At 36.4% G+C, this 24,493-nt stretch overlaps 1 protein-coding gene across 2 annotated transcripts in view; it reads left to right on the plus strand.

Annotated features, from left to right (window-relative positions):
* Positions 1 to 24,493, plus strand: part of PACC1 (proton activated chloride channel 1) — a 91,405-nt gene that overhangs the window by 3,134 nt on the left and 63,778 nt on the right. Inside the window, exons 2-3 of one of the 2 annotated variants that reach the window (XM_085300145.1) lie at positions 1,110 to 1,176; positions 22,938 to 22,990. In XM_085300145.1, coding sequence (XP_085156271.1) covers positions 22,988 to 22,990 — 3 coding nt within the window. In that variant the 5' untranslated portion in view covers positions 1,110 to 1,176; positions 22,938 to 22,987. The remainder of the gene's footprint in view (positions 1 to 1,109; positions 1,177 to 22,937; positions 22,991 to 24,493) is intronic. The other variant, XM_085300147.1, reaches the window with a different exon arrangement.

The raw sequence follows: 24,493 nt of genomic DNA on the forward strand, positions 1-24,493 counted from the left end.
ACTACCTTTTAAACATAGTTGAGGTATTTTATTCTTATGAGAATGCTTCTTCCAAGTTTGTACTAAGCTTGAAATTTGCTTCTTTCATCTTAGACCTGAGGGGAAGTTCACATACATTTAACAACTTACATCTGTTTGTCCAATAAAAAAAAAAATTTTTTTTCTTCAATCCTTGCCTCTTGTATGGGTAGACTAAAAGGAGTTTCTGGTGGAAGTTAAGAAAGTGATGTATTTTCTGACTCAACAGGACTCTTTGTTTTTAAGCAGTAGGAATAAAGAGAATTTCTCTTGCGTTTCCTCTAATTATAAGCCTGAGGGTAAAGGGAAAGGAGGAGTGATTTTTGTTTCTCAGTATGATRTTTGTGAATTAGTTCTGCCTGAAGGAGTTGCTGTTTTGTTCCTTTGTTATAACTGCAAGTTTCCTGTGGCTATAAAGGAGATTTGGCTCTATGACACTTATGATTTGTTTATCTTCCCTTTTCTGTGAGAGCTCTCCAAAAAGGTAAATGTGAGTTGTGTTTGTGACTTAACATTCTGCTTCCTGTTTCTTTCCTTCACAATCATAAGCTAAGGAATTCCTTTTACTGAGAACCAGAGTTGTGTGTCAAGTCAGTTCTTGCAGTCTGGCTTTTTCATTTTAGAGAAAACATGATGCATTTGAAATGTATTTGAAATACCATTTTCTCATTAGATCATTAGGTTATACAGGGTGGAGTATGGTGGAGTATGGCAGTTACCCTTAAAACTATTTATTACACAGTGGTTATGAATCAAATGAGGAAAGATGGCATTCAAGAAAGAACATAAGAATTTTTGTGAAAGTAAGGGTAGTCTGGCTGATGAAGGTATATGTGAAGATTAATATGGGGGAAAAAAATAAAATCTCTCGATATGTACACTTCTGCCATTATTTATGAATAGTCCTTGATCAAGCGTAGACAGAGTCGGTATCCTCTGACTTTTTTCATAATGAGAGTCTCCTGTTTTTCCAGCTGTACCAAAGTCTAGAATTCATTACTTTATGAGAAATGAATAAATGATTTCATTAGGTGATAATTCTTCCCTGAAGACAGGAGATTATCAGTGATCTTGAACATTTTTATTTTCAGGTAGGAAAGAGTAGTTAAGATGTCAGCAACAGACTTAGGGAATAAAGTCYACCACAGTGTGCTTTAGGTAAGTCATTTAATGCTTTCTGACAAATAAGAGATGTAATCSTTTTTTACCTCATAGCAGTGTGGTGAGTGTAACAGTAACAATGTTTATCATGTAAACACCTAAGATAAATAGAGATTGCACATTGAAGGACTTAACTGTTTCTTTTGACCTCTTACTATTTTCTGTGGAGTCCTTCATACTACAAGATCTGTATGAACTGAAACAATACAGCTATTCATAGTACCTGTTGTCTAATAGTCTCACAAATCAGCWTACTCCACTTCTAAGATTTATTTGCTATGTTACTGGAAATTTGAATAGCTAATCAAAAGTCCCCTTTAAAATTCTATCTTCAAATCTGGTGAAATTTTGAAGTATTCAGCTCTGTCAGATTTTGTCATAGCTACCTGTGAATTGACGTTATCATACCTCTAATTAACATTAAAAACTATATCCTAAATATATATCTATTATGTATATATCTGTATGATTTCCATTTTATCATCTAGTCCATTTACAGGGTCAGTTTAGGAATGTTACCTGGTAGTGTTTATYGAGATAGAAAGAATTACAGCATTACGCACCACTTCTTGCTGATGCAGTTTTCCAATAACATAACTTGAAAATTTAYGTTATATGTGACTCTCAAGTTCAGAAACAGATTGAAGTCTTACTGCTGCATTCTGTGTGCTAATCCTTCCTCCCCCTGCCTCTCAAAATGAAAGTTTCCAAGACTGTAAAGTCAAAACAATTCACAGAAATCCTCCTGATGCAGCTCATGGTTTCTGAAACTTTTGTTCTTTTCTATTTGTTTCTTCCAGAACTTTCTGTGTCACTTCCTCTGTATCCACTGGACTCTCTTTTTTGTTTGCTCTGGCATGATATTTGTCTTTATTTAGTATTGCTAGTGGTCTGGTAGGATGTGGCAGTCTGGTTTTCARTTGTTGTTCAAAAATGTGGATAACTTTATTCAGTTCGTATAGAATGTAGCATACTGTAAATCACAACAAAGAATATTTTGCAAAACAAGAACAGTTGTATAAAGAAGTGAAAAGGAAATAAAAGACACTTTTCCCTAAGGGCTCCTGTTTTTATAACTTTAGATTCGGACATTCTTTGGAACTTGATCTAGCTCTTGCTGCTGAATGTCTTACTAAATGTGAAAAGTAGAAAATGGACTTGGATCATAGCTACCTTTTTGAAATTTAGATGATCAGCAGGGCACTTGTACTGTGAAACATTTATCTGCAGTGAGTGCAGTGATTAAAAGAAATCCTTAATCTATTACTCTTTCAGTTGAATGCATAGCATAAGCAAAACAATACTTGAATGTAAGTGTCAAGGCAATATATTTAAACATTATCAGCAGGAAAGCATTGTACAAATGCTGGAGGAGAGAATTACTGCTTTGTGAGAATTTCATCTTTCATTTTTTGGCTTTTCTACATGTTAGTCTCACACAATRTAATTTTTAATTCATGATTCTGAAAGGGTATCTTCTTTCTGCCCTACATGTAAAAGTAATATAAATAAGATAAAAATGTTTTCCAAAGTCAAGTGTGATCCTATCCCTGTTGAACTTAATGGCAGAGTTCTTACTGACTTGAGTGATGCAGGACCTGGTGTATAGGTTCTTGTGAGGGGGGAGTTTGTTCTTGGTTTCCTTTCTTCAGAAGGATTTGATGTGTGACCAAAAGCCACCAGTTTGGCTCCTAAAACACATAACTTACACAATGTTAAGAGTGGAGATCATTTTAAAATTTGTTTTATTCCCTTTCARTAACTACTTTTAAGATTGTTTAAATGTACTGATTTTGTTTATAATCTAAGTGTTTTTTTCTCCTTAGTATTCCATAGGCAAATTGTATTTTTTTGTCATTGGAGTTTGAACTCAAATATCCTTCTCACCGATGTGGTTTTAAGTGGGATCTTCTAAGGCTTTCTAATTACCTTTTGTCTAACTTTGCATACTTCCTGAGACTTTTCCCAGAAAAGCTTACTTCTTCCCTCCTCCCAGTCTAATCACTAATTTACTTCTGAAAATGCATTTCAGGGGTTTAATCCTGAATATCCAACTRTAAATGGATTTTTTTAAACTTTTTAATTTGCTTTATACTACAAATAATAAAATGATTTTTTTAGAGATTGAGTTGTATATTGTTTGACTGTTATTTAAGTTGATTCTGAAACAACAAATTTTGATTTCTTTTTTGCTTAATCTGTCATTTTATTAACTTTTCAGAAAAATGAATTGCAGGAATCCTTCAGGATTGTGTATGACCTAAAAGCCCTCTGTTCTATGGAAAATTAGTAATTTTTAGTCTTTCTGCTAGGCTGAACATACTACTTACAAATAAGTTTAGTTTTGCTTTAACTTCTGTAGTTAATTAGTTTTAATAACTGTGATTACAATGTAGTATGCTGCCTGCCTCCCAGGCAGTTACTTTGTCTTCAGTGCAGTCTTCATAAGTGCTTGAAAGTGCAGATAAAGAAATCCACTTTTTATTCTTTTGCTATTTTGTAATTTCTATACACTTTGTTTTGTTTTGTAATTATTGTTCTACTTAAATACTAAGTTATTTAGCACTGAAAAGAAGCAGACTCTTCAGCTGTTGAAAATGAGACTGCATCTGTATTAAAAGTTATTAAGGTTCATTTTTGTACTTGTCAGTTCTTTGAAAATATAATTTCAAATCTAAAAAGGCATATGCTTGCTTTTTAATGAYCAATTAGAATGTATTCCTGCGGCACTGAGATCAGTGATAACAAGATGAGGTGAACACTGATGATTAAAGGTAGGATTTTTTTTTTTTAATGTCCATTGAGAGTCTTTTTTTACTAGTAGATAATATCCTGCACCCAATAAAGTAGAAATTACCATTTATTTCCGAAGGAATTAGAGGAGGCTAAATTTACTGAAAAGATCTACTTTCACTCGGATTTAAAATATGAGGATTATTTGTTGACATGGTTATTTAAAGCAAACTGATGTGAATACAAAACAGATTTTATTGGGAATCATAAAGACTAGGTGACACTTTTTTTTAATCAGTATTTGTGATTTTTGAGAAAATGTGTATTCTARTAGATGTAGTACTCTAAATGATATTTTTATTTTTCAGATTCTTACACAGTTACAAAATACAGCAATTTTGTAAAACGTGCTGCAATAAAACTCTAGATACATAATAGAATGACTGTCTATACAAAAGAATATAAATCACATTGACCTAAAGATAGTAAGTATTTAAATTTTAAAATAATTTTCAGGAACAATTTTTAAAGACTAGGTTAAAAATCTTAATTTCCATATCCATTCTCRCTGAGCACGTGAGAGGCTATCAGCAAGTAGCTGATGACTTTTAACAAGGAATCTAGTACTGGGAAACACTTCGGTATTAACTGCATTTACCACACATAGTTGCATTATTTTAGGGGAATATTACCATTTTAACACTTCTACTGGGCTGTTCATTCTCTTCTTGTGAAACCTCCAAGAGTGAAAGTGGAGATAATGCATGTTCCCTAATCTTACAGTCTCTCTTGTCCCCTCATAAGAGCTCTCCATAAGATTGAGGAGGAGGTAGGACAGCGCAGTTTCAAAGTTGGTCCCCTCAATACAAGAGTTGGATAGCTGCATCCTGATGGCTTTTGTAGGCACAAATCAAGGAGACTATCCTGTAATTGGGACTCATTAGCACCACAGRTGTTGATTTATACTATTTCTAGTAAAAAGAGTAAGAGAAGTTACTTGGAATTGTTTTTTACCATTTTTTTTCCACTTCATGTTTTTCAAACTTGAGCTTGACAGTTTGTTTTAGTGTAATGCTCTAGAATTTATAGTAAACATGTTATTGTATTGATACTAAGAACAAAGGAATATCTGAAATTCGGACAATTAATTACTATGAAATGTCCCTTTAAATTGTTGTGATGTTAACTCCTGATTCACTTAGTTGACAGGAGTTTTACTATTAATTTGCTTGGGAAGAGGACTCTTTCTCAATCTTTACCTGATTCTTCCAAATACTTAGATCTGTAATAGAGCATTTAGTTCTCACAGGATTGTGTTACATGTTTAAAACAGAACACAGTAAATTCAAAGATAAAAGACAAATATTTTCCACCCTTTCTGCACAGTTTCCATTTGTTCTCACCATATGGTATAATATGTAGGGAATGCACTGAAAGCTACTTGTGTCCTTTTTGGTATCTTCAGACACCTTTTCTCCAAAGCCTGGTGGTTTACAAAGCAGTCTTCTAAATCTGACAGTGTGGCTGACCTTGAGGTTTTGTGACTTATGCTGACAATTGTGTGTCAACGAAGTGTTGCAAAACATTTGATTAGCACAGTATGTCCTCCCTGCTTCTATCTGCTTTTTGCAGACTTCAGTTTTAGAGTGTTGAACATCAGTTCCTTTTCTGATGATTGGCATTATGATCACCTAAACCATATATAGTGTTTCACTATGTACAAACAGATGCAGACTGGAAGCAACTTTGCAGAGGTGAGAGTGATCCTTTTCTAAAGTATGCTGTACATGTCTACACCATTTAGCACTGCGCATGTGGGGATACCTAAACTAGTTCTGAACAAACTCATGTTATCCACATGTCACAGCATAGTGTCTAGTTTGAGTCTTTGATGTGGCGTCGTGCTCTTGTGGTTAGTTGAGTTCATGTTAGAACTACTCTGAGACAATATACMAGCTCAAATTGTATGTTGTAAACATATCTTTTAACATTTCTGGAACTAGAAAATTCCTGCTCAAAAGAGGAGAGAGGCAAAGAACACTTCATACAATATGCTTACACTATTCTAATAGGATAAATTCAGTATAGACCTGAACATGCCATGAAGGTGTAGTAACAACTTTACCCTATTCAGTGAAGCATAGATATGTAAAATAGAATATAAAAATGCATTTTTAGGCACTTCTGTGCTTGTGTGGCTTTGTCTGCATAGTTCAGCTGCACAAGGTATGTTTGTTTAGCAGAATACTGCTTCTTGCGTAGATTTGCTTATACGTTCTTTCCTCTGTCTGCTTAATGATGTTAAACCCTGGCAGGGGTTGGATGAATAAGCCATAGGTAATAGTAGGTGTGCTAGTATATGCAGGTCTCCAACAGTGACAAGGGTTTTTAGCACTTTGCTAAGCCTGTGTATATAAACTCTAACAAACATGGAGCTGAAACATTTACCAGATTTGCTGGCGGTTAACTTTCATTGTGAATGCTGAGAACACTGCGAGTCTGGCTACTCAGAGACCATATATAAGTTCAGGAACTTAGTTTAGTGATCCTTATTTAGCATGTGCCCAAGGGCTCAATAGCAGTATCTTTTTTTTCCTGCATCATTGACATGTTTGATCCAAGCACTATTGAAAGCTGCACAAGTCTCTAATGACTTCAGTTTAGTCAATCATCCTATGACAGTATACTAAGCCTATGTTGATGAATTCCTTGCAGTCCTAATATGCACCCACACAAAATGGAAGACTGTTAATGGCCATTATTGCTATTACTCAGTTTCCAGTAAGATCTCATTTATATTTTCAGGATGAAACCCCCAATCCTACACATTTTTAAAACTGAAGTGTGTGAAGTAAAGGTTCTTACCACATAAATGGAGTAGTAAGAGCAACATTTTCTAAACTTGGAACTTTCCCTAAATCATGCTTACAGATCCATGTGACATGTTACAAAAGTTGCTTATATCATTGTTTGGTTTTTGAGCATGACTTTGAACTTGTAGACAGCTAAAGGTTGCTGCCTTCCGTAGGTGGAAGAGCACAAAGGGCAGCAAGTTGCATAGTAATATGGAACTGTGACTCAGCTTTTGTCTGAAAGTAACACTCACTTCATTTCTGCTACTTCCTCCTGGTTATCGAGAAATGTTCTACAGCACTGAAATAACGAAATGTTCTGCCCATTTGAGATAATACTTTCAAAACTTATTTAATAGAAACAGTGAACTTCAGAAAAGAAAAGTAAAGCAGTAACTGGCAGTGTTGCTTTCTTTGCTGTGAATTTTGGTAGGAAGAGTATGCTATTTCTAACTTTAGGGACAAAATGTTGACCAGTTCTTGCAAACAGTTGCCATAAAGCATTAGACAGAGATGAAAACTTTCTGTTAATATATCCCCTTTAATATAATTCAACTTTGTGATATAGGTGTTTGATTGTAACAGAAGCACAAGTGTGCTGGGAAGACCTAAGAGGGAGTTCTTCCAGTGATTGCATGCGTCTCTTCTATCCTTGGTATGTAGGTTGGACATCAGAGTTGGAAAAATTACTAGCATCAGGACAGAATGGACACTCTTCATCTCGTGCAGAGCTCTCTGACCTTTATTTCTTTGATGTGGCTGGGAAGTGATCATAGAATCATAGAATCAGTAAGGTTGGAAGGGACCKCTGGAGATCTAGTCCAATCTCCCTGCTCAAACAGGGTCACCTAGAGCATGTTAGACAGGGTTGCATCTAGGCAGGTTTTGAATATCTCCAGAGAAGGAGACTCCACAACCTCTCTGGGCAACCTGTTCCACTGCTCCGTCACTCTCACAGGGAAGAAATTCCCCCTCACGSTCAGGCAGAGCTTCCTGTGCTTCAATTTCTGCCCATTGCCTCTTGTCCTGTCACATGGGACAACTGAAAAGAGTTTGTCCCCGTCCCCTTGACACCCTCCCTTCAGGTACTTGTACGCACTGATAAGATCCCCCCCCCTCAGTCTTCTCTTCCCCAGGCTGAAGAGGCCCAGCTCTCGCAGCCGTTCCTCACAGGGCAGATGCTCCAGCCTTCTGATCATCCTCGTAGCCCTACGCCGGACTCTCTCCAGTAGCTCCATGTCCCTCTTGTAGTGGGGAGCCCAGAACTGGACACAGTACTCGAGATGAGGCCTCACAAGGGCTGAGTWGAGGGGCAGGATCACCTCCCTYGACCTGCTGGCAACACTCTTCCCAATGCACCCCAGGAGACCATTGGCCTTTCTGGCCACAGAGGCACATTGCTGGCTCATGGTCAGTCTGTCATCCACCAGCACTCCCAGGTCCTTCTCTGCAGAGCTGCTCTCCAGAAGGTCAGCCCCCAGCTTGTACTGGTGCCCAGGGTTATTTCTGCCTAGGTGCAGGACTCTGCACTTGCCCTTGTTGAACCTCATGAGGTTCCTCTCTGCCCAACTCTCCAGCCTGTCCAGGTCTCTCTGAAGGGCAGCACAGCCCTCAGGTGTGTCAGCCACTCCTCCCAGCTTGGWATCATCAGCAAACTTGCTGAGGAGGCACTCTGTCCCCTCATCCAGGTCATTGATGAAAAAGTTGAACAAGACTAGACCCAGTCCTGAGCCCTGGGGGATGCCACTAGCCACAAGCCTCCAACTGGACTCCACACCACTGATGACAACCCTCCGAGCTCTGCCTTTCATCCATTTCTCAATCCACCTCACTGTCCACTTGTCTAACCCACACTTGCTGAGCTTGCCTCGGAGGATGTTATGGGAGACAGTGTCAAAAGCCTTGCTGAAGTCAAGGTRCRCAACGGCCACTGCTCTSCCCTCRTCTACCCAGCCAGTTGTTCCATCATAGAAGGCTATCAGATTGGTTAAGCAGGATTTGCCCTTGGTGAATCCATGCTGGCTACTCCTGATCACCTTCTTTTCCTCCATATGCCTGGAGATGACATCTAGAATGAGCTGTTCCATCGCCTTTCCAGGGATGGAGGTGAGGCTGACCGGCCTATAGTTGCCTGGGTCCTCCTTCTTGCGCTTTTTGAAGGCTGGAGTGACACTGGCTTTCTTCCAGTCCTCAGGCACCTCTCCAGTTCTCCAGAACCTTTCAAAGATGATGGAAAGCAGCTTGGCAACAACATCCGCCAGCTCCCGTAGTACCCGTGGGTGCCTCCCATCAGGGCCCATGGATTTGTGGATGTCTAGCCTGCCCAGAAGGTCTCTAATCCTATCCTCCTCAACCAAAGGAAAGTCTTCCCTTTTCCAGGCTTTCTCCCTCACGTCCAAGCTCCAGGATTCCTGAGGGCTGCCCTTAGCAGTGAAGACTGAAGCAAAGAAGGCATTCGGTAATTCTGCCTTCTCTGTATCCCTTGTCACCAGGGTCCCCGCCACATTCAGTAGCGGGCCCACGTTTTCCCTAGTCCTCCTCTTGCTGCTGATGTATTTGAAGAATACTTCCTGTTGTCCTTGACATCCCTTGCCGGACTCAGTTCCAGCTGGGCCTTAGCCTTCCTCGCAGCATCTCTACGTACTCTGACTGCATTTCTGTAATTCTCTCAAGTAGCCTGTAAGAAGTGATACTTCTGCATTCCCTGAGCAACTCTCTCCAGTTTGAACAGCTTAGTGTTAAATAGGTAGGTTTGTGGGAGTACTCTTGATTAAGTATGTTTTTAATTTCTTTGTTATTGGGGACCATAGTTTCTCCTCTGGCTCTCACACAACAAAAATTCCAAAGTGTCTGCATTAGCAGCTCCTACTCTTCCAAGTTTGCCACTGGACAACATGGCAGAGGTAAATGCAGCACGTGTACTTTTTAAGAAGGGGGTTCAGAAGTTGCCAGAGATACCAACAGGATTRTATTCTTAAAGAATCTTTGTCCCATCCTCTGTTCCTGACAAGAGCAATGGTCAGGAATCACAGAATAATACAACTTGGAAGGGACTTCTGGAGGTTATCTGATTCAGCCCACTGCTCAGAGCAGGGTCTGCTTACATCAGGTTGCTCAAGGCCTTGTCCAGTCAAGTTTTGAGTATTTCCAAGGGTGGAGATTCCACAGCTTCTCTGGGTAATGTTTTCCAAAGTTTGACTACCCTCATGGTGAAAATTTTCCAAACATCAAATCAAAATTTCCCTTGTTGCAACTTGTGTCCATTGGCTCATGTTGTATCACTGCACATTTCTGAGACGAGTTTGGCCTCATGTTCTCTACACCCTTCCATTAGGTCATGGAAAACAGCAATAGGATTCCCCCATGACCATCTCCTCTGAAGACCATACAGACTCATTTCTCTTAGAGTGCTGCTTTAGTGTTCTGTCCTCACAGAATAGTATCTGAAGGGTCACTAAAAAGCCTCARGACAGTGAAATACGTTTGCATGTCTCAGAAAATTATGACCTTTTCTGTGGTAAATTAAGAGCTAAGGCTTGATGCTTTCTAGTATTGTCCACTATTCAAGTACTGAAACTTTTTTTTTCATACATAAGATGACATTGATAGTTGGTAAAGGGCTGCAGGTCAAAAATATTGAAAAGATGCTTCCTGGCCTGATCGTTCTTTTTCAGTCCCAGGCTGTAGGTAAAGTTAAGCCTATTTGGCACTGGTCTGATTACTGTGGAAGGCCTCAGTAGCTTTTAATAACTGCAAACAAATACATTGATTACTAGTACCAGCGCCTCTTTCTTTCTCTTTCTATAAGGGCAAAATCCTTTGAGATTTCATCCAAGTTTCTGACAAAAAGAAATCTTGACTTTTTCTTCAATGGACTATTAATCTTCTATTTTCTTTCTTGAGTTTCATAGGCATAGGGTAGGGGAGAGGTTCATAGCCTCAGCTATTTGCCCAAGCTTCTGCGTAATTCTAAATTGAAGCTTTGGCGTTATCCTCTTTATTTCACATGCAGAAATAATGAAATATCTACTGGTCTCTCCATAGATGCTTTCTAACTGAAATACTTTTTGGGCAATATTCTCTTATTGAGGAGCTAACATGTCAGCTTGTTAGAAGTTCCTAGATTAACTTGCTATTCAAAATAGCACAGGCTATTTAGTAGGGAAGTCTACCTTTGATTTTGTTCTGTAGAGCAATTGATTGGTCATCCATTCATATCGTTGCAAAGCACTTTGCCATTTTGAGGACTCATGCAGGCTTGGTAATGTTCTCCATGTCTCTGAAATATACTGTTATCTTCAGTATCTGTTAAATACATCTTGGAATTCATATAAAGAATAATTTCTAAACACAAGAAAACACAGTTTTCCTGTTCTAGAATTGCCCACTCTATAAGGCATATTCCAACTGTTCTTATGTTTCCCTTGTGTATTCAACAATAGTCTCACTTGACAGAACTGAAAAGAAGTCAGAGTGATATCTGCTTTTAGAGTTCTGGTCGAAAGTACAGAAAAGACTGTTCTTTCCATTCGGTTCCAGGCATGCTGTGACTCTGGTGCCTGGGACTTGCCTCAAACAAAAGTGGAAGAGACGTATTTACTCTAAGAACAAAATATAAAAAAGATTTCTTTCCCTTCAGCGTAGTACACATCCCTGGCCTTAAAATGTTCCTCTCTGTGGAAGTTTCTGTTGGTCCGTTTGAGAATAGTATATAGATAAAAGTCAGTCCAAGGACCCATTACGTTGCTTCTGCAGTATAAATGTGTATCTCTTCGGGAGTATGGGCGAGTTTTTCTGTAGTAGCAATACTTACTACTTCTTTGGTTAATGTTGCTTTTGTCTTGGTTTAGGAAGAAATACACTCAAGTAGATCATGGAGGGTGTTTTTGTTTTGTGCAGTAATTTTATTTTACATCTTTCTGAGAGGCAGTTAGTAAACAAAATAAGTGTCTTGGAATATTCTAGTGACATCTGTACTTGCAGATAAAGTTCTAAGAAGGAAAATTTCCTGATGGAACTTCTTTAATCTTCTTAAGTCTTGGTATTTTTCTTGGTTAGCCTCTCTTTCATTCCTGGGAAAAAAGAAATATGTGATAACCATAATAGAGGAAAAAATTATTTCCTACTAATAAGTCAACGTGATTGTGTGCTAATTCAACACTTGTGAGCCATTTTTGTCTGCCTTACTCCTTTGGGCAAATATCAGAGGACAAGAGAGCAAAAAGTTCTTAAAATCTTTCTCTTTTTGTTTGTTTTCAAGACATAGAAGTAATTGTGAAAATCTGTGAAATACTGGTAGCATATGAGCATTGTAAGCACATATACACACTACAAAGTGATGGTGTGAGCAACTGATGAGTAGTGCAAATTGACCTTTATCTGTCCTCTTGAGTGCCTGGTGGCATATCAAGCTATAGTTTTTATATATGAACAGGACTTAAATTAAGGTTAATATTTAAATTACAACATGAACTAAGATTGTGGCAAAATCAAATCTATTATCAAATTTCAAAAAAGCCTTCAGGAGTGGCTCTTGGATCAAAAAGTAATAGTTGCTCTGCATGCAAATCTCATATATTGGCCTTTTGAAAAATAAAGGTATTCTTAATTCCTATAAATATAAAGGCAAACCTATGGAAATGAGGTTCTCCTCCTCCAAGCACGTAGGCTGTATTAAAGTCTATAAAGGAATATAATTATAAATTTTATTTGCTAATGTTGGGTAAAAATTACAAATTGAATTGCTGTTACAGTTTTCAGTTCCATTGAGCTTCTGTCTCCCTGAAGCAACGCTTCTGCTAGCCATTGCTGAGCTCAGTACTGCCCTACCTAGATTGCCCCAAGTACCTCAGCAAACTATTTTTAAGCTAGAGCAGGCATGTCTGGATTATGCTGTAGCCGCTGTTATGACTGCATGTTTAATTTCTATGAGTTAACATAATGTTTCCTTTATGAAGGCAACTCTTGGAGACACAGCTCTTTTTCTTTGATTTTATTGTTTCCATTAGTCTAAAATAAGACTCTCAGACTAAAAAGGTATAGAAGTTCTTTTTTTGTATGTGTGAAAAATATCTGTGCTGGTGTGAACATCTTACATGAAAAAAATGTAGTATTTTAATTGCACTTAACACTTTCAAAAAGTTGTAAGCAATAGTGTGCATGAGATCTTAAAATAACTTTGAATAGGACCTCTTGATGTATGTATTTTGAGTAACGCTGGACTTTATAAATGCAGATATGGTATTGGCAGAATTTTTTATACATATGTAGATTTTGTCATGTGTAGGTCGCATCATGTATAGGTCAATATGAATGACCACCAAAATGATTGTTTAATGGTGACAGCAGTTCTGCTTTATAAGAGCACTTTTCAGGGAACCAATGGTATACAGAATTTCCATTAGTTTCACATGTGAAATTAAGCTTTCTCTTCCTTTCATAGTTGCTTTTATGTCCACTGCCTTCTACTTGAACCTTCATTTACCTCTTGGCAGCATGCGCTGAGAGGTCCCATTGGCATTAGTGGAAGATACCTACTGAAATAGTCATCTCTTTTACTGAGAATGAGAATTTTTCGCATGAAGTCAGGCAATTCCGTTTTGTTTAATGTTGTCAGTTTAGAATGTAAGTCTCTTTCTTAATGCATTTTCTATAGGCATTATTTCTGATTATAAGAAATAATTACTTAGTCAAGTACCTTTTAAAGTACAAGTAGAACTATTCTAGATAACCATCCAGTAAAACAGCATGTACGTCTATACTGATGTATAATCTCATCTCTTCTGTCAAAATTTTCACTAAGCAGTGTGGAACTCACCAAATTTTGCATAAGTTGTTTGGTTTGTTAATGAATAAAATGTGGTTAGCTTTATTTTAATGTATATGTGAATATGACTGTCCATATGACATAGATGTATCAGTGGGAATGCCGTCTTTAGAATAGGATTAGACTCTGTTTTGCATAGTAGATGCTGTATCTGTATTTAAGGTAGGTTGCATACAATTCCAGTCTAATTTCAATTTCTATATTTCAATGCACATATTTGTATGTATTAGTATTCTTYGATATGCATATCATTCTATTTGTCTATATATATATATTCTTTACCAAGTTAGCGTTCTAGATGAGAACCTATCATACAATTTGATAACAAGTAACTTATACATACATAAGAATATGTATAAAATTTCCATTTGTATTTAATTATAAATTATTGTTGTTCCAATGGATTTTCTCTTTTAACTGTTTTTTTTTTATTTTTTGATTGTAATGAGGCTAACTGCTATACTTTACCATTTTCTATATGACTTTCTAGCCAAGAGTTTTATCATGCGGATATAACCAGGGAAAAAACAGGGAAAGTTACTGAAACCTACATGTAATTTAAATTTCCTTTCAGTGGATGTTGCCTCATATTGTCATGTACAATTGAAGCCTTGATTAGWAAATCATGTTTTACATACATGAATTTTGCTTACAGAGAAATTCCATGCTAGAAACAGTATACCACAGACTTGGAAGTTGATGTGAATGTATTATRTTTTTTTCAAGTATGTGATCTGGAGTGACACCATAGGAGGCATGCTGTGCCAGGAACTCTTCGTAAAATTCAAAACTCATACAAAATAGATCTAGTTTTGAATTTTGTTGGGTGCGCTGGATGTGAACAGGGCTCATCTATGCTTGCAAATCTTTTTAAAAGATGTTAGTATTGCTACTGATGCAAGTGTCTCTGTTCGAAGACTTGTGCTAAGTACTGTGCAAACACGGAGAACAGACATTTTTGATGTTGAAATAGTACAAAGTTAATGAAATCTCATGATTTTGCAGCAAGACTAGCTGAAATTTAATTATTCGGCATTGGTGTTGAGAATGCTTTTGGTCGGGTTTTAGCATAAAACCTTGTGAAGTTAATTTCATAAAGCAGAAAATCTGGTTTTGGAATAAGGTATATATTAGATTTTATAAACTTCTTCAGAGTATTTCCTCTCACTACCAATCATTCTTATACCATGTGTTCTAAACTAAACAATCCAGGTTATAGATGAATGTTGAAGTCTACAATCCAAACACCTGTTTTATCGTCCTTTAGTGCCAGTGAGTTATTTTCTCTGTTCAGCTCTAACTTGTCTATGGAAAAATTATCCAACTGTGAATTAATCAGGTTCCATTATCCACAGTAACTCTTGACTGCAGCAAAGTACTTCACTAGATAAGATGCAGCATGTATATTTTTTTAAACTAGGCCTTGCTCTGTTGCTAGTGTTTAAAACTGCCCCTGCTCTTCACAGAAATGTTTTAAGGTTTCTATAGGTGAATGCACTAAATAAGTTCTTATAACCTGATTTACCTAWCTTAACCTCTTTTTTATTTTATTTTATTTTTTGTATTTTCCATTGTTTTGCTTTATTGGGGTTATTTCTCTTTCTCTTACAGTACTATATATTTAGAATTCAATGTAGAATCCTTTACTAAAGTTTACATAGTGTGGCTTTCTTCATTGAAGTCACATCTCACATTTAGTTACTTACCTCATTGAGTTTATCTGCTTAATTACTTGCTGTTATCAGGCATTAAGGATTTAATCCTTCACAGCACTTAGGTATTGCATCACATATATAAGATAAAAAAAAAAAAMCAATGACCAGGATGGCTAATGCTAGAGACTCAAATTCTGATTAACCTGGTGAGAACTGCAGCTGAATGGTGGTCCTCCCAGGCAGATTCATTTCCCCTCCCTGCTTCATTTCTGTTTTGAGCCTGTGAGAGTTTGGATTTTTGTGAAAGGAGCTCAGAACCAGAATTGTGCTTTGAAGTGCATGAAGATTGTAGGATCAAAGTCTTCAGATAGCATTCTGCGTAGAATCAGAAACAAGAATTTTATTAGGATAGTGTGAGAGGTTTAGTTCACCTCTCAGATAGAAACAAATTACTGTATTCTTTATGCAAGGAATCGTTGTCCTTATATTAGCATAGGTTCAGGTTTTTCTGTAAGTCCATACCCAACATTTGTCTTGCACTTTTTGTTTACCTTGGGCTCTGCACAGAGTGTATAGCAGAAAGGTTACACAGGCTTCCCAAAAGATTTCCATATTGCAGGGAGCTTGCTGCCAGGCCTCTGACAAAATTCAGGAAATGTGTTCAGCCATATTTATTAATTCAATAGAATGATATCAGTGATACTGGCTGAGCAAAGTGAGGTCTAACACTTAATACATTAACATTCTTCTGACTACAATGCCTTAATTTTAAATGAAGACATCCTATTTATTCCAAAACTTCAAGGAATGTTCTTGGTATTGTTTTGAGAATTCCTTCTGATTGTGATGACATATGAAAATTCTGATTTTTGTTAATTTTTATATGATATTAGTTCACATATCTTAGTCCTATTGGAGTGTTTCTAGGTGGTAAAGAGAGGAAAATCAGGAGCCTTGGCTTAGAACAAAAAGAAAGCCTTGTGATTTGAGGGGAGGGGAGGGAAGAATGAAAGGCAAGCCAAATTACAGTTGAGGAGACAGAAGAATTTGCGATTGGTGAAATTAAGATTTTGGTAAGGTTTTTTGTTGTCAGAAAATGTAATTTTTCAAATACAAAATGTTTTCTTAAAATGAGCAAAATTGTACAATCTTTTTGTTGAGAAGTAGATGGACCACTCCATTTTGTTTCAGTTTTCCAGACAAGCAGACAAATGCCTGAGAGAAGGCAAAAGGCATGAAGTTCCTTTTATTTTATTAAAATGTTGATTCCTTACTTTCAAGACCTTTTTGTACAGGATATTTCCAGATCTGAAGATCAACACGCACTGCTTCACATGTCCCACACTGAGGAAATACTCCACCCATGCAGGCTTGTAACATCTTGCAGTAAGACACTTAGAACCAATCTCCACATTGTTCCATATACAAGGTTTAATTTTGCTAATGTCCTGTGAAAAGAGCTAGTGCCATTAGAAAAGGATTGTGAGGACYCTTAGAAATTAATCTAGCTTCTAATGGCTTCATCAAAAAAACTCTGGAGCTTGTGTACCTTGTGATTCAGCATTCTGCTATTTCAGTCCTAAATAAAATTATTTTCCATTTCTAACTCAAATGGCTTTATGTGGACTGGTTTACTGATAAGTCAGTTGCTTCAGTCAAAGGATGGAATTATGTAACTTCTTTTATATTTTCATATGTCACATTRTTGTTTGTTATTGTAAATGATTTGTTTCTGATTTCTGAAGTGAAATGAATAGTGTTGTTGAAAAATGCGAACTGCCTCTGGCTTCCTTATGGTAGATTTGTATGATGGTGATTATGAGGATATCCACAGTTTATTATTAGTCTCCAGTAGTTTAAGCAAGGAATTCTAAGGCTGACTAAGTTGGAAAATTAAAATATGCCTGCCTTGTACTTCTAAATGTAATCAGTTTGTATTTCCTGCATCCACTACTTCCCAACGATGGCTTATTAATAATACAGAGTTTAAAAGCCAGGGCATTATATAATTCCTTCCTGTTTCAACATTTTACAATATGGTAATAATAAACAGAGTATTGGTGGAAGTTTTACAGCAAGTTAACAACACAGTCATTCCTCAACATGTACCTTTGCAGGAATTAAAAACAAGAAATGACAGTCTATCAGCCACATGCTTAAAATATGTTTGTAATGCATATAATTAACAGACATGGCTCACTCTGTTTATGTCACTGTGCTTTGATTTTTTTTTTATTTATTTATTTTTTTAAGTTTTGTGAGTTAGGGCATTAGCTTTGATAAAAACTTAGATGAGAAACGTTGGCTGAACATGCCTTTTTTTTCCCCTAGGATTTTGWCTTAAAAAATCTATTTTGGGGATTCTTACCTCTAGGAAGAGGTAATGGGATACCTCATACGGAGGTGCCTTTTGGAATGAAAAGCCATTAGTGACCAGTAAAGATTCTTTTCAAGGTTGTTAACCTCTGTACCCTTGACATGTATTTATATAGATGCCTAATTATTTCTGCAGTTTCAGTTGGAGTATGTTTCCTGAACAAAACAATTATTTAARGTTGCTGTGCAGTTACACAGCTTTTACCTTTTATCCCACAGATGCTTACATTTCAGTTATGGGTGAAGTAAGTTCTGGGTAACTTCTGGGTCAGTTGCACTGTTTTAAAGTTTTCATATGCATATGTATTTGAATATTAATTAGGTAGTTATGCTTATTCATATTATAAATATTGCATTTTGTCAAGACACAGGGCCATGGTTCTGAAAGTCTATATATTGACTCACAATCTTGCCTACRACATTGTGGCAATACAGCTGCTTGACAACAGCTTCATTAGAATTGGAGTATCTGCTGCATTTACCTATTGATGGTGCAATGTGTAATTCTGTAATGCAAATGTGCCAGAAGGCTATGAAAAATTAGTGATTTTCTAGTATGGATTTCTAAATGTCAGTCTTTTCTTAGAGTGCATATGTTGTCATATATAATTGAAGATATATAACAATACCTTATTCCATTTTTTATTCATGGTGCTAGTATATTTTTTCCTCTCTTACTGGTCTTTGAATTTCTGTATAAGAATAATATGTTCACACTGTAAAGTCTCACCAAACTTGCATCGTTTTTCAAAATATTTGTATCTTATTTGAAACTTGTCTAGTAACTCCTGAGAAGAGTATGAGCTAACAGACTATAGTACAATTATTATCTTCCCTGAGTCTCGGTATTCATCACTGAAGAACCTGGTCCTGAAAGAGGATCTTGAGCTTAGTATGAAATTTGAAGGCTAATTTTTCTAACAAATACTGTATCCAGATTTGTACTGCAAATCTGTGGCTCATAGGAATCTGAGACAGCTCATCTATGTTTCTTTTCAGTATTATCAATCTAAGTGTAAGAGTTTAGGGGCTGGTTTTTACTATGCATGATGTGATGAAGTTCATCATATAAATTAGGGTGGTATCATTTGGCTTCTCCAAAAAGATGTATTTTGATGAAGGGAACTGTGAGAACAATGATAGAAGTTTCCTGTTGAAAACAGGAGATAAGTACTTAGTCAGTGCCCAAGCCAACAGCATAACAGAAAGGAAGGCACTTCAGTTCCTAGAGCTCAAATGATCATTTTAAGTACAAATTCCAAATCGTGAACCACTGGAGTCTGTATAGCAAATGTCACACTGACATTTCATACTACCCATAATGAGATGGATCTGCAAGTTGACATCATTGTCTAAATCTACCTGTACTGTGTCTTACTAGAAGTGTCTTTTGGGGGGAACTCTTTCATGTGGGAAAAGAAATCAGTCCTGCTAATACTCTAGGTAGGCTGTCCGTCCTGTCACAGTCATATCAACGCTGGAGTATTCTAGTGAGTTTGCTGTGGTTGCGGCTTTGGATTGTCCTTCTAGGAGGTGTGACTGATGTGGAATTGGAAGGCATTCGTCACCTTGCTAGGGATCCCTGAAAATGTAGGCTCAAGTGGCAGTATATTAAGACTTCTTGACTCACAGCTGCTAAAACTTAAACTTTTTTTTTTTTCCCATGCAAATAATCATGGGTTCCCTGCATTCAGAGTTGCACAGTTCCCAAATTTCCCCCCAGATCTTTTTAAGATGTGTTACTGAGTTGAAGACAAGATGTTCCCCTCTTGGGTTTTCCTCTAGCAATAGTTAAGTAATCAGTAACAGATACTTCTTTCTTGTACTGTCTACTATTTTTTTGCAGTTTTTCTATTTCTTTAAATTATGGCACCAAGATGCCTTCAATCCACATACTGGAGATTCTGCTTCTTTTCTTCTGTGAATAAAAATAGTTTGGCAGTTGTCTCTGTTTTTCAACTGTAACTTGTTAACACACCTTAATTTTTTGTATTTAGGCTTTCTGTAAAATGCTTCATATGCTGTAAATGAAGATGAAGATGCATCATCTCAGAATCGAGTCACATGTTTAATGGCAAATGACTTGAGCTTACTGCATTTTTCTGTAATTCTGTGATGTCCTCTCCAAAGAAACAGCACATGATTATTTGTAAGCTTGCCATACTGAGGAGGAAATTTGATAAGGTTTTCAGAAACTGCATCGTAAGGCTAGTAATTGCTATGATCCAATAAGGGAGCTCTCTGTGGTGGCATCACTAGAGAGAGTAAGTGTGGTGTGACTGCTGCTGGCTTCTCAGATTGCGCTGTCTGATGAAAGATTAATGAGGGGATGATGTTTTATAACAAACATATAATATTGCCACTAGGTCACAAGTTTGATTTGAACCAATCAGTATAATTCATTCTCCTAAAGGTAGCTAATGATAGCATGCTTATGAGAAATAAAATGGTCTGCAATCTAAGACAGCCTGTAAGTTCTCATTGTGTGAGCTTTAAAGAAACAGTATTCACTTTAAAATGTCATCCAAACCTTGGAAAAAAAAAAAAAAAAAAAAAAAAAAAAAAAAAAAAAAAAAAAAAAAAAAAAAAAAAAAAAAAGCTCAGGAAAACTCTACTATGTGAATCCTGAAATTAAAAACACACTAGAATTAAAATTCACTTCAGTATAGGGAAAAAAGAAATAAATCTTTTATCCTCAGAGTTAATAGTTTCTGAAAGAGTATACATTAGAAATCAGTTTCTGATTTGACCTCAGAGTTTAAGGATCAGATATGCATTAATGTCTATACCCTTATTCCTARCAATGACTCAGTCATATTGACCCATCTGAGGAGAATTTGAAAGAAACTGGCAATCATTCTTCTCCTGCTCTTGTACAGCAGAGGGCCAGATAAGCTTCTGATGTAACTTAGATGAGTCTACGTTTTTTTTTTCTAATTACTCTGATTATATGCATTCCAGAAAGTAAGTATAGGATGCAGAGGAGGGTATGTAATTTGAGTATTTCCATCAGAGATGATCCTGTTAGAGACTAGACAATCTGAAAATTAGAGGGCAGAACAAGGAAGGACAAACACAGGATTTCTTCCTAACTTTTCACTAAAACCTTTGAGGTTGACTTTGCACCCAAACTTCTTTCTGGCAGTATTGTACAGCAGAGGTGTTAGCAGTGAGTTATTGTGGCTACTCATGGAATAAGATACTGTAAAATATGAATAATGCAGCTCAAGTTTGAAGTTATTTATCATTAGGGCTCAGTTTTCTAAGCTGCAGAATGGGAACTCCATACTTTCCTATTAAAAATATGTTCAAATCCTACAGTGAAGGATTCAGTTTTTCATAGCAGCATAGTACCATTGTACTGCTGTCTTCTCTGTATATACAGGACAGCGCTGACCTGACTGCAATTACGCTTTGTGTATAAAACAATATTTCAAAAAATCATGATAGATTTTTTCATCAATGAAAATAATATTTGCCTAGTATTTAGGATACTGACCTTTGTGGTAATTTCTGCCTACATCAGTAACATCATAAAACTTTGAAAATGTTAACGTTATTATATTTAACAATATAATGTTCCTAATACTTAAAACAAATTAATAGTGTGAAATTTGTCACCAAAAATTTCAATAGTGAATTTTAAAATAACATTAACCAGGTCTGGAAAAGACTAAGTGAGCAAATATACATTAAAAGCCAGGAGAATTTTCCACTAACATCATTCTCCAGGAGCACAGGTATACCAAAACACTCTCTTGCAGTGAGTAAGCAGTCTATTTGGTGAGTAAGCCACTGAATAACAGTTCTGATAGCAATTAAAGTCCCATATTTTGCCACTTTTATACTGTTGTGTTGAAAATACATTGTCATTAGATGGCATTGCTTAATGTTTAACTTTCTGGTTTTCATCATACAGTAGCAGAGAGAGCAAATTAATCACATCTGGTTGCAATCTGAGGTTGCAGCCAGATACTTGTTTCAATCACTGGAACAACATTATTTTTTAATACGCTTTCTTCCCCCTTTTTTTGATTGTATTTTGCTTCTAGACTGCACTATGCCCCACTGCAACTGTGTTTCTTGGGTTAACTTGGAATTCTCATGTTGATCTTTATTTCTGTTTCCTTTTTCTATTCTAGTGAGTACTTTACATTTGTAATTTTTAAATAAAACATCTTTCCCATAAAGCTTGGAATTTATTAGGATCCCTTCCTAGGAAAGCAGCATGGCCTAATAGGCAACACCCACCCTCAGGAGATGAGCATTGCCGTGTTCTTGTTTTCTTATCCTACTTAATTTGTTTGGTGGCCATATATAGATCTCTCAACTACCTCCCAGGAGTGCTGTGAATAGTAGTGAGTGAAGATTACACAGCACTTTGAAGAAGCAAAGTGCCATGTCATGCTTAACATTATGTCTGACTTTGAGTGCCGTGTATTTATTGTAAGCCTTGAATATAAACAGTTTGTGAGGTTAGTGGAGGAGAATTGTGGATTTTTTCAGTGATCTTGCCTGAAGAATGACAGTAAGATTTCTGATTCTGGTAATATGACTTCATAATTGCACAGACTTTATTTTCATGATGAAATCAAACTTACTCATTTCTGTTTCTCCTTGGTAGCTGACATTTCTGTTAAAATTTCCTGTAAAGCTTGGGAAAAAAGAAGTGTAGCTGTATTTGTGGGGACTCATGTTGAAATAAATTTCAGAACTGTTGCTATCTGTAGTCTTGGAACAGAAGATGGAAAAAAAACTGTTCAAAAGACAAATATATTAAAACAGATGTCTAGAGAAACAAAACGTAGTGTATAATGCTAATTATTTTACGTTTTAATTAAGGAGAGGCTATTGTAGGAAATACTCAAAGTAATGAATTTTGTCAGCTCATTTATGATTTGATCAGATTTTTTTTTCTTTCATAATAGACCTTTTATCTACATCTTTAGCATTTATCTTATTTTTATTATTGTGTTGTCTGGCAGCTCAAGTAACAGACTTTTTTATGATTGCTCTATTTTGATTTAATTTTTCATAAATATGCGTGAGAAGACCTTGTATGACCTTCATTCTGATCAGCACTTTCTATCCTGCCATTAATACTTTTCTATCTTTTCCAGAAATATTTCACCCAGAATACCCTGGTGTTGTATGTGCCACATCACAGTGATGGCTCATCGTCATCCTCTGATACACTAATATAGCCTCTTCTTTCTCCTAATCTGTTATTTCCAAATTGTCATGGGCATTCTTATCCCTACATATTTGACTATGCACTTTATTTTATCTAATTTCATTCTGTTYCTGTTATTGCAGAGTTACCCATCATCTTCTGGTGTGAAATCCAGTCTGAAGTAAGGAAAGCTATGGTAATACTACTGCTTTAATTTTTAATTTTTAAACTTAAATTGGTTTCCTTTATTCTTAGCTGCTCTTGAGCTATGTCTCTAAAACTGAATACTCGATGGAACACAGTGTAGCTCCATCCAAGCTGGTGCTTTATGATGCTATCTTGAATCTAGTGGGATTCATTCGCTCAGGTAAAGAGCTGTGTGAACCATGCTGTTTCTGAACTTAAGCTTGGTTGAGAATCATTAAAATCATATTTGTATGCTCATGCTTTGGTATAGTGAAGTTAAGCTAGCATGCACAAAACTATTTCAGGTATCCCTACACCTGTGTCCTGATTTATCTGCAAGCTAGGTAGCCTGCCCACAAATCTTAGTTATTGAGTGTGTGCTGACAATGTAACTAAGTAATTGACAGTCTGAGCGTATATATGTCTCTTTAGTTTTTATTTTCCAAGGCAACCTCCTGCTTATATTTTGTAAGTGGTTTTGTAGATACAAATTAAGTCTTTTGGTAAGTTTATCTGATGTCATTCTTAAATTAAGCAGATGTTTAAATACCCCTATTTACCGTTACAGTTATTTGCAAGTGTAGAATAAACAGTGAGGGCAAGAACCCCTTTGAAACTAGTGCTCAATTTTGCTTCAGTTGAAATTTCTGAAAAACTTCCCGTTAGTGTTTGTAGGAATGAAATGGGCATGTTTGTAGAATAAAGGCATTATATAGACTGGTGGTGGTGCAATGTGTGTGAAAACAAGTGTTTTTATATTGCTAAATGTTAAGAAGTTTGCCTGAAATTACTTTCAATATTATTTCTTACTCTCTATACAATAAAATATGTAATTAGAGTATGTAATTAAAGAAGCATGTTATACAGCAAACTGAGTTTGAAAAATTGATATTTAAAGCATAGAAGTGGCTGAAGTCCTGCTAGGCTCTATTGAATATTCACATGTATTATATTGTAAACATAATATGATTATATTGTATATTGTCATAATAATTGGTAATGTAATTGGGGTAAGGTAATTGGAGTCAGTCACTGAGTGCTTTGTTCATGTGGTAGTAGATGACAAGGGCTAGAATGTTTGTTGGCAGCAAGCTTATTTTTCTTTTTTCTTTAGTAAATTGGTTTCAAAGTAGTTTTGTGGGGTTTTTTTAAGGCTGACTATCTTAGGATACAGATGGCTTTATCTCTTTGTAATGAAATTTAGGGCATTCTGCTTAAAAGTGCTGTTCACTTAGTGCTGTCACAGAGGCTGTATTGTTCATTTTTCTTAAAGTGTGATGCTAGCACCAGCAATATGGAAGACTTGCTAGTGGTCAACAGCATAAGATTCATTTGAATCCAAGCTGAAAGGTAGCATGAGTCAAGAGAGAACATAAAAAATGAACCTGGAAGCTAGCAAAAAAATTGAGGTTACTGGGAAGGAACAGCTTAGTGTCAGTGTCCCTAAGATGGATTTGCTCATCCCAACTCACGCAAGCTATGTCACTGGGTTTGAGAAAGCTGTCATGTGGCA

Source organism: Rhea americana, unplaced genomic scaffold, assembly GCF_003343005.1.
Source record: "Rhea americana isolate MKP2758 unplaced genomic scaffold, rheAme1 scaffold_160, whole genome shotgun sequence".
Taxonomy (NCBI): Eukaryota; Metazoa; Chordata; class Aves; order Rheiformes; family Rheidae; genus Rhea; species Rhea americana.